The sequence below is a fragment of the Panicum virgatum genome, chromosome 3K (assembly GCF_016808335.1).
Source record: "Panicum virgatum strain AP13 chromosome 3K, P.virgatum_v5, whole genome shotgun sequence".
Lineage (NCBI taxonomy): Eukaryota > Viridiplantae > Streptophyta > Magnoliopsida > Poales > Poaceae > Panicum > Panicum virgatum.
Window position 1 is genome coordinate 50486437 of NC_053138.1, and position 9619 is coordinate 50496055.

Here is a 9619-nt window from a genome sequence, read left to right on the forward strand (position 1 = left end):
TTAAAATAACAGAACTGTATGTAATTAAAGTATTTTTGCCCTGATGGATCAAGCAAGTGACAGGAATCTTGTGTGGATTTTTCCGCTATTTCTTGAAGATTAATTTTTTTAGAACATTTCTTGAAGATTAATTAGTAATAAGGGGATCATCAACTTGGACACTTGGATATTTTTCCCATGCATGTAAGCTTCTTCTATCTCTGTGCATCTCTCATAGCTGTCTCAGTCTCTCCACTGCACACAATGCATTGCTATAGTCAACGACTCCCTAGCTAGTGAACACGTCCCTATAAGTAGCACGCACACCACGGCTAGCTATCTGTGCCTCCCTAGCTGCCGACCTCCACCACACTACACAGAGAGAAGAGGAGGAAGAGGGTGCCGGCCGGCCGGAGACATATCACGCCGGCCAGATCAGCCATGGCAGCCGGCGGCGAGGTGTCCATGTGCACGCCGGCGTTCGCGTGGCGGGTGGTGCAGAGCCGGTGGTTCGTGGTGTTCGCGTCGATGGTGGTGATGGCGGCGTCCGGGTCCACCTACATCTTCGCGCTCTACTCCAAGGTGCTCCGCTCCAAGCTGGGCTACAACCAGGAGACGCTTAACAAGCTCTCCTTCTTCAAGGACCTCGGCACCAACGTCGGCGTCGTCTCCGGCCTGGTGCAGCAGGTGGCGCCGACGTGGGCCGTGCTGCTCATCGGCGCCGCCATGAACCTGGCCGGCTACCTCATGATCTACCTCGCGCTCACGGGCCGCACGGCGGCGCCGCCCGTCTGGCTCATGTGCTTCTACATCTGCTTCGGCGCCAACGCGCTCACCTTCTCCAACACCGGCGCGCTCGTCGCCTGCGTCAAGAACTTTCCCGAGAGCCGCGGCATCGTCATCGGCCTGCTCAAGGCCTTCGTCGGCCTCAGCGGCGCCATCTACACGCAGCTCTACCTCGCCATCTACGGCGACGACGCCGCCTCGCTCGTGCTCCTCGTCGCCTGGCTCCCCGCCGCCTTCAACATCTTCACCGTCTACACCATCCGCGTCCTGCCCTACGCCCGCCGCCGCGGCGGCGAGGGCGCCGCCTACGACACGCCCTTCTACCACTTCCTCTACCTCTCCCTCGCCCTCGCCGCCTACCTCCTCGTCATGATCGTCCTGCAGAAGCAGGTGCACTTCTCCCACGCTGCCTACGTCGTCACCTCGACGGCGCTGCTCATCATCCTCTTCAGCCCCGTCGGCGTTGTCGTCAGGGAGGAGTACAAGATCGTCAAGGAGTCGCTGCAGCAGCCGCCGCCGGCCATCGCCGTCGAAGAACCACCAAAGGAGACTGTCGAGAAGGAGGGCGACGAGCCATCGCCGCCGTTGTGCGGCGGTGGCGGCATGGGCCGCTGCATCACCAGCATGTTCAGGCCGCCGGCGCTCGGGGAGGACTACTCCATCATGCAGGCGCTGGTGAGCGTGGAGATGCTGGTGCTGTTCGTCATCTCCGTGTTCGGCATCGGCGGCACGCTGACGGCGATCGACAACATGGCGCAGATCGGCCAGTCGCTGGGGTACCCGGCCAAGAGCATCAACACCTTCGTCTCCCTCATCAGCATCTGGAACTACGCCGGCCGCGCGGGCGCTGGCTACATCTCTGAGTTCCTCCTCGCCCGGTACCGGTTCCCGCGGCCGCTGGCGCTCACCGCCGTGCTCCTCGTCTCCTGCATCGGCCACCTCCTCATCGCCTTGGGCGTGCCGCGGTCGCTCTACGCCGCCTCGGTGATCATCGGCTTCTGCTTCGGCGCGCAGTGGCCGCTGCTGTTCGCCATCATCTCCGAGGTGTTCGGGCTCAAGTACTACTCGTCGCTCTTCAACTTTGGCTCCGCCGCCAGCCCCGCCGGTGCCTACGCGCTCAACGTCGTCATCACCGGCCGCATGTACGACGCCGAGGCCACCAGGCAGAACGGCGGCGTGGCCGCCGTCGGGGACAAGGTCTGCAAGGGGGGTGGTGTGCTTCAAGCGCCCCTTCCTCATCATCACCGCCGTCACGTTCGCCGGCGCGCTCGTGTCGCTGGTGCTGGTGTGGAGGACCAGGAACTTCTACAGGGGTGACATCTACGCCAAGTTCAAGGTGGCGCCGGCGGCGGCGACCGCGGATGGGAGCAGCAACGGCGGCGTTGAGATGGCGCAGGGGACGGAGGAGAAGAGTAACAAGAAGAAAGAGGTGGTCAATGAGGACCTGTACTAGCTTCATTCACTGGAGTGTAGCAGTGTTTGGAGGAGTTGGAATCAGTGTAATTGTGAATCTGTCTGTCCACACCACCTGTGTTTTTATCCACAGTCTGTTTGCATAGGGGGATTTGGATCCTACAAACTACAAACCTGTAGGCATCATCGACACCAGAAATTCGGACTTGTGGTCACTTTCGTCTTCTGTTCCAGTATTCAGTTCACACCAAAACAATGTTGAGATTCTGGAGTCATGCACCGAAGAAGATATTCTGGAGCACTCCATATAGCCACGATTTGGTCAGCCTGCACATCCAGCTGCATTCAAAATCACTTTGACTAAAATTGGCAAACTATCAAGTATCAGCAATACCTGAGAAAACTCAAACCAAAATCAGATCAAGGATTGTGTGTGTTCTTCGCAGGACATGCCAAATGTGTAAGGTGTAAATTTTGACTTATGGTACAAAAGAGAGTGAGACGTGAAGTTTTCTAAGCAGAATTTAAATCCAACCTAATCCAATGGTAAATTTTTTACACAAAAGCAAGATCCATTCTCTACGCATTATCAGAAGAGGTCATCCCCAACTCTGCAGATTTTTCAACCTGCCTACATATGCAGCAAAGCGTAAGTCAACAAAGTTAGTGACAATTATGCAAGATAAGTAACTAGTTTGATTAGTCTACTTTAGGTCAGCAGAAATGTTAAACAGAAACAAAATGTTGACTGAATTTATCAAACACCTCCATTGTTAAACAACAAAACCCGAATACCAGGATAAACTCAAAACAGCTTATATTGTTTTTAGAGAAAGATATGCATAACAGTTGCAATCTCTGATTCATCAGAGTCTGTATCCTCTAAATGACACAAATTTCTACTTGAAATAACAATGGACCAGCTAACAGCAAGAGTTTTGAAGTTGAATCTAAGTGTAGACAATAGTGTCACAATCCCTGATCCTTTTGCAATGCATTACAAGAACAGGTCATCCCCTACTCTGCACTTTTTTAACTTGCCTACATACGGTAGGTCAAAGCAGTTAGTAAAAGGATGACTAATGGTTCAAAATAAGTAACCGTGCTTGATTAGTCTACTTTTGTTAGTAGATATATCACATGCAGGACCGATTCGTTAACCAAACGTATCAAATACAAGCTCCCTTACTAAAGAACAGAGTCTGACTGACATGAGTAACATCAACATACCATTTTGCAGAGAAAGACATGTGAACAAGGAAACCACAATACCACAGAGGGCCTCTTGAATAAACATTCCATTTACTAATAAAAAAATTAGTTCCATCTCAACTAAGCTACACCCTTTTCAAGGAACCATAGTTGCTTATTATGATCTTACAGAACTGAAGATAGAATTGACCATTAAAATTTCATCCACCTGATAAGGCCAACGACAAATCCACAACATTCTAATCCAGGGCAAAGATTTTAAAATTTCCTTGAGGGCCTACTAAGTTATGCACATTAGAAGCCATGATTCCATAACAAATAACAACAGGCTGTATCTTATTCACATAGACGAACAGGAATAAGTGTGCTTTACAAATGTCCCTGAGGCAACAACATGAAGCCTTAGGATTGAACCCCATGGAGAACGGCTATTTACAAGGGCACAAACATTCAAAAACAGACATAATGGCCATTTTATCTTCAGAGAAACGTTTGGTGTGTCAAGTCTTGGATACTACCAGTTCTCTTTGATAATCTTTGACTTCTCAAATATGAATTTTCCTTCCTTGTATTTCTGTGTCTCCTCGTACGCTCTCTCATACTTCCAGCCCAGCACCTCTCGGCAATCATTACAGTAGATATCAGCAACCGTGTGTAGCCCTGTCATAAGCTGCCTATCCTCCTTTGCCCCCACAACTACGTTCATGGCATGAGAGAACAGAAAGGCGCGGCCATTCCTCCCCTAATAAAATAGAAAAGGGAAGAAGGCATCATTCTCCAATCAGTATCAGAAGTCCTAATTGGTACAGCCTAACAAGGAACTTGTGACCCAAACGATACTCTGCTTAAAAACAGTTTCAGACACTGCAATTGAGTTTACTAGTTTCAGATTGTGCTTTTTGCAAGAATGCATGTATCGCCTTCCATTCAGTTCAAAGAGTGACTAAAAGTACAGCCATGTGGCCATGATTCATGAAGCCAGATATAGGATTTAGAAAGACAAGGATACACGAACCGTAAGATAACGACTGTTGACCTCAAAGCATTTCATTTCCGTATCAAATTGCAGAAGCAACAGAACAATTAGAGCATGCTTTCCCCCAAATACTGTCTATCATCCCTTGCAGCAAAACAAATTGCTGAATTTGATAGCAACATATCCATCAGGTACACCACAATTCACACAGTTAGATCCACTAAACGCCAGGACCCCGATTCTCGGAGTGAACAAAGGTCTTAATTCCTAGGAAAGATAGATAAGCAGGTGATTGCCGAGCTGCTGACTCCTATGAACAAACAATTCCGTATCAAAGTGCAGGGAAGGTGATTCACGGGGTTCGGACCTGAAAGGCCTTGGAGATGATGTCGTCGTGGAGGCAGACGTGGTTCCGGCAGTTGCAGCAGCTGTAGACGCGCGGCCCCACCAGCTCCGCCATCGGCCGCCGTCGCCGCCCCGCGCGGCCTCACCCCGAGTACTCCCGACCCGACCAATCCTGCGATTGCGGAACCAGAACTCAAACGGGGATCCAGTCCAGGAACACCAATCCAATCCAATGAGCGAAATCTACTCCAATCTGTCTAGAACATAACTGCGAAAGAAAAATCAAGAAACAGGTGGGGGGCAAGAAACGAAAGGATGCGAGGATCAAGAGATTGGCGGGTGACCGCGCGGGAGGCGGAGTCAGACTACTCACCGACGCGGCGTGGGCGGGGTGGGGAGCGCGGAGACCGGCAGGGAGAGCGGCGGAGGGGATTAGAGTGAGGCAGGGGAAGACGACGGCAGGAGGGGTCCCAAGTGAGGAGAGAGAGAATGGGGATTAGGGAAAGCCAGCCCAAGAGGCAAAGCATGATTCTCCGCGAAATAAAAAGAGAGCCAAAATAGGCCTGGAACGTTTAAATGTTATACTAGGGCTCGTTTAGTTGGTGAAAAGTAAATGTGGTACTGTAGCACATTTTGTTGTTACTTAATAAATAATATCTAATCATAGACTAACTAAGTTTAAAAAATTCATCTCGTGCTAATTAATTGAACTGTATAATTAATTATTTTTTCCAACTGCATTTAATACTCCATGCACGTGTCCGAACATTCGATGTGATTGGTACTGTATCCTTTTTAAAAATCAGTTTTCACAAATCGACGCTCAGACTAGGATTTGCTTTGCTTTTGTTTTCCCGGTCCCCATGTGGCCTGCAAGAAAAATCTTCTGTTTCGGGCAAGCAAAAGACTGTGTGAATCACAATATTTACGGTTACTTGCATTGGTTGCAAAATTAGTTCTTGCCCGTTCCACTATTTGGGTATCGCAATGTATTATGGTAAACAATCTAACAAAGACTGAAAAATGATCGAGGGTAGGATTGAGATAAGATTAAGCGGTTGGAAAGGAAAATTCCTAGCGACCGCTGATCAATTCTGTCTTATCTCGTCTACCTATATTTATGTTTTTTTAGGTCCCAAGAGAAGTCCTATAAGAAGAAATACAGGTTAGTGCAACGGGAGATTCTTTGCCAACCATAAGTGATGAGGACATGACATCTTCGGGTATGACCATTGATTACTTGGTGAGCTCGTTTCGACATTTACATAGTAACTTTTAGTACAATTCACTTGGTTCTATATTTATATGTCTCTATTTGATTGAAGGTACAATTGTGTTTCAAAGTGCAAGCCCATCAAAGTCCAATATTCGGTTCGGCAGCTCAACAATGCTTCTTCACCGTTAGGATCCCCGGCCCAAGTAGGAGCATGCCTCAAGGACATGGACAACACCTTCGGGATGGCCCAAGACGTCCTCCACCTTGGCCACCACCTTAGGAGACCAGTAAGGGCGCCCAGCCAAGGTGGAGGACCAAACCGATTCGACTTCGTTTCAATTTCGGACATCAAGAATAGCCCGCACTAAAACGGACGCCCAGGTCGCATACGGAGTCGGATTTGGACATTCTTTATATGGATGGAAAGATAATTTCAAGACGCTTTCAATGGAACTGGTTTCAGGCCCAAATTCATCCGGAGTCGACGGGAATCGTTCAAGAAATTTGACGTCCAGAATCTGTCTCGGCGCAGCGACGCCGTCTTTCGGTCTTTAGGCCTTGTATCGTGTTGGAGCCCAATAGGGGCGCATCCATGGGGTCTTGCACGACCCTAGAGTCTTCATAAACAGCAGTCGCTACACCATTAGGGTTTGGATTTTACTTAAGTTATCATGTCAAGAACAGTTCACCGCTAGATCGGTTTGTGAGACCTCAACTTGTGATATTAATCATTCATCTACAGAGTCACTTCAATTGAGCTGTGTTCTTTCAAGTTCTTTCTTGTGTTCTTTGTTGCGCTTGCAGGCATTAGCCTTCGTGGCGAGATCAACCGGGTTGTGACACGGTTGATAATCAGAGGAGTTGTGGTGCTAAGATTGCAGGGTCGGATCTTGTTGATCTAAAGCCGGATCAGTGTGTCGCTCTCTGAACATGACGATAGTTATCCAGAACCTGACAGAAGATCGGGAACCCTCATGTCCCCATCAAGTGGTATCAGAGCCTGAGGACTATGGGACGAAAGACCGAAAGACGGCGTCGCTGCGCCGGGACAGATTCTGGACGTCAACTTCCTCGAACAATTCCTGTCGACTCCAAATGAATTTGGGCCTGAAACTAGTGCCATTGGAAGCATCTTGAAATTATCTTTCCATCCATATCAAGAATGTCCAAATCCGACTCCGTATGCGACCTGGGCGTCCGTTTTAGTGTGGGCTGTTCCTGGAGTCTGATACTGAAACGAAGTCGAATTGGTTTGGGCCTCCACCTTGGTTGGGGCGCCCTTGTTGGTTTCCTAAGGTGGTGGCCAAGGTGGAGGACGTCTTGGACAATTCCAAAGGTGTTGTCCATATCCTTGAGGCATGCTCCTACTTGGGCTGGGATCCCAAGGGTGAAGAAGCATCGTTGGGCTACCGAACCGAATGTTGGACTTTGATGAGCTTGCACTTTGAAACACAATTGTACCTTCAATTAAATAGAGACATATACATATGGAACCAAGTGAGCTGTACCAAAAGTTACTATGCAAATGTCGAAACAAGCTCACCAAGTAATTAATGGTCATATCCGAAGGTGTCATGTCCTCATCAATAAGAGCAAGGTGGATGGGAATTCAAAATTTAGATGTACGGAACAAATTAATGTTTGCTAAGTAAATTGCTTTTCAAGTTGTGTAATGAGGAGGGGATGTGGATGCAATTGCTAAGAATTAAATATCTTAGCACTAAACTTTTAGCCAGGCCTGGAAGAAAGCAGGAGACTCACACTTCTGGTCGAGCCTTGTGCGTGTAAAGATCAACTCCCAAATCTTGGGAAGTTCAAGCTAAATAGTAGCAACCAAATAAGAATTTGTGGGGGACACAAATGGTTAGGCACCGGGTCCTAAAATTCCAGTACCCAAACTTCTTTAACGTTGTACGAAGGAAATATGCAACCATGGCGGAGTACTAAATAAAGTCCGCTTAATGCCTTTTGTCGTGGTGTGGCAAACCACAGCCGGGTGGCGGAATGCACCCACCTAAGCCCAGAGGGTGAGTACTCGGGGGTTAGCTAGGATTAGTTCGATCTCGCTCAAGAACACAATGAACACAGCAGGTTTAGAGTGGTTCGGGCCGCCGGAGCGTAATACCCTACATCCACTATGTGTTGTATTGCCTTGCCTCGAGAGAGTCTGCGAGAGCTTGGTACTGCATCCAGTGTGTGTCTGTGTGTGCTCCAGTCAGCCTATCGTGTACAGCGAGCGCCTCCATTTTATATCTCAAGGGGGGCGCGTACATGGCCGTTGGGTCCCCGACAGGTGGGCCCAACTGATGCAGTATAATATAGCGTACTGTTCATACATTATGGTGTTGCAGGCGAAGGAGATCTCTCTCCGGGATTTTCTTGCCTGCTCCTGGAATCCCCCGTTCAGCATGACCAGGTGCTGTCTTGTCGAAACGGTGCCAGGCGTAGCTAGCGGCGTCGCCTACCATGTAGCTAAACGGGCCGTGTAGCTTGCGGCGTAGGCGGCATGATGGCAAAGTGCCGTGCCGTCGTATCCAATTAATGCGGCAGACGGGCTCTGTGTGGGTGCGGCGCAGGCGGCTGCACTGTGTACCTCGGTAATATGCGGTCCACAGTGAGACCTGTCAAAGGCTGCCTCGCGTGCCGCGGGGGCCGAGCACGCCTCCACCACCCGCATTGAATGCGGTGGGTGGCCGAGTCTTCCAGTGGAGGACTCGCGCCCGCGCCCGCACCTGCGGGACACGTGGCGGCTCCGGACCCCCCCGGTGGTATGTTAGTTCTACGCGCGTGGGAGGTCCGAGATATCGGTGGTTGGCTCGGAGCTTCCCCTCCTCAGGGACACGTTACATCTCCGGACCTGTCCCAGAGCGGGGAGCGGGTCCGGGGTCGTTGGCCCGGTGAGGTAAGAGCCAGCCCTGTGGGCCTCGGCTGCTCCGCCCTTTATCGCGTAGTTACGGATGACTACGCGAGTCCTGCCTTGCTATAGTAGAAGTGGGTATCCCTGCTACAAGGTACCGACAGTGGCCCCCGGGCCCACCTCGGAGGAGGTACGAATTCGCAGGTTAGGCCATTACTGCGATTTGGCTCTACATAACCTGAAGCCTCTTACTGCAGGGGTCTTGACCGGCTTTGACCATCCATCGGGTTGTTTGCTACCTCATCACATCGCAATGGCTTACTGACTCGTGGCCCCCACGCTCAGTGGTTCACCTAGTCACGCGCGCGACGCTCAGCATTGTTGCGGCTGGAGTAAACGGGATATTTATCACCGGCCCAGTTCCCGAAAAGCTTGGTCATGCCAGCGCTTAATACGCGCACGTCAGCTCAGCTTCCGCCTCGCTTCGCGCATGGGCGACGGTTCAGATCCCGCCTTTTCACACCTTTGTTTATTACCCGCTCTCCCTGACATGCGGGCCTGGGCCCCCTTGTCATGGACTGGGCGGTTAACACCAGGTGCGGGCGTCGCTTGGGTTCCAGCGACGGTTCCGGGGTGCGCTGGTTGGGTCAGGCTTCATAAAGGGGCGAACCGCATACCGCGGTTACTTTCCCGCATTCGCCTTCTTCCTTCCAACCTTTGCCACCCTTTGCCTTCGCACTTCCTTGCGCCTCGTTTCCCCGCGTAGATTGCTCCTCACCACCATAGTGAGATGGCATCCCTTGCTCATCCCCGCCGTTTCCAGACCGAGGAGTTG

General features: G+C 50.5%; 1 protein-coding gene and 1 pseudogene across 1 annotated transcript; one reads left to right on the top strand and one right to left on the bottom strand.

The window, feature by feature from the left end:
- The first annotated feature begins 334 nt into the window (after window positions 1-334).
- On the top strand, window positions 335-2453 carry LOC120699482 (annotated as a pseudogene).
- Window positions 2454-3684: 1231 nt separating this feature from the next.
- Window positions 3685-5241, bottom strand: LOC120699483 (protein yippee-like At4g27745). The gene is made up of 3 exons (XM_039983482.1): window positions 5085-5241; window positions 4734-4883; window positions 3685-4132 (listed from the first exon to the last, which is right to left on the bottom strand). Exons 2-3 carry the CDS (start codon window positions 4824-4826, stop codon window positions 3905-3907), a joined length of 321 nt encoding a protein of 106 aa, XP_039839416.1. The 5' UTR covers window positions 4827-4883; window positions 5085-5241; the 3' UTR covers window positions 3685-3904.
- Window positions 5242-9619: the final 4378 nt, after the last annotated feature.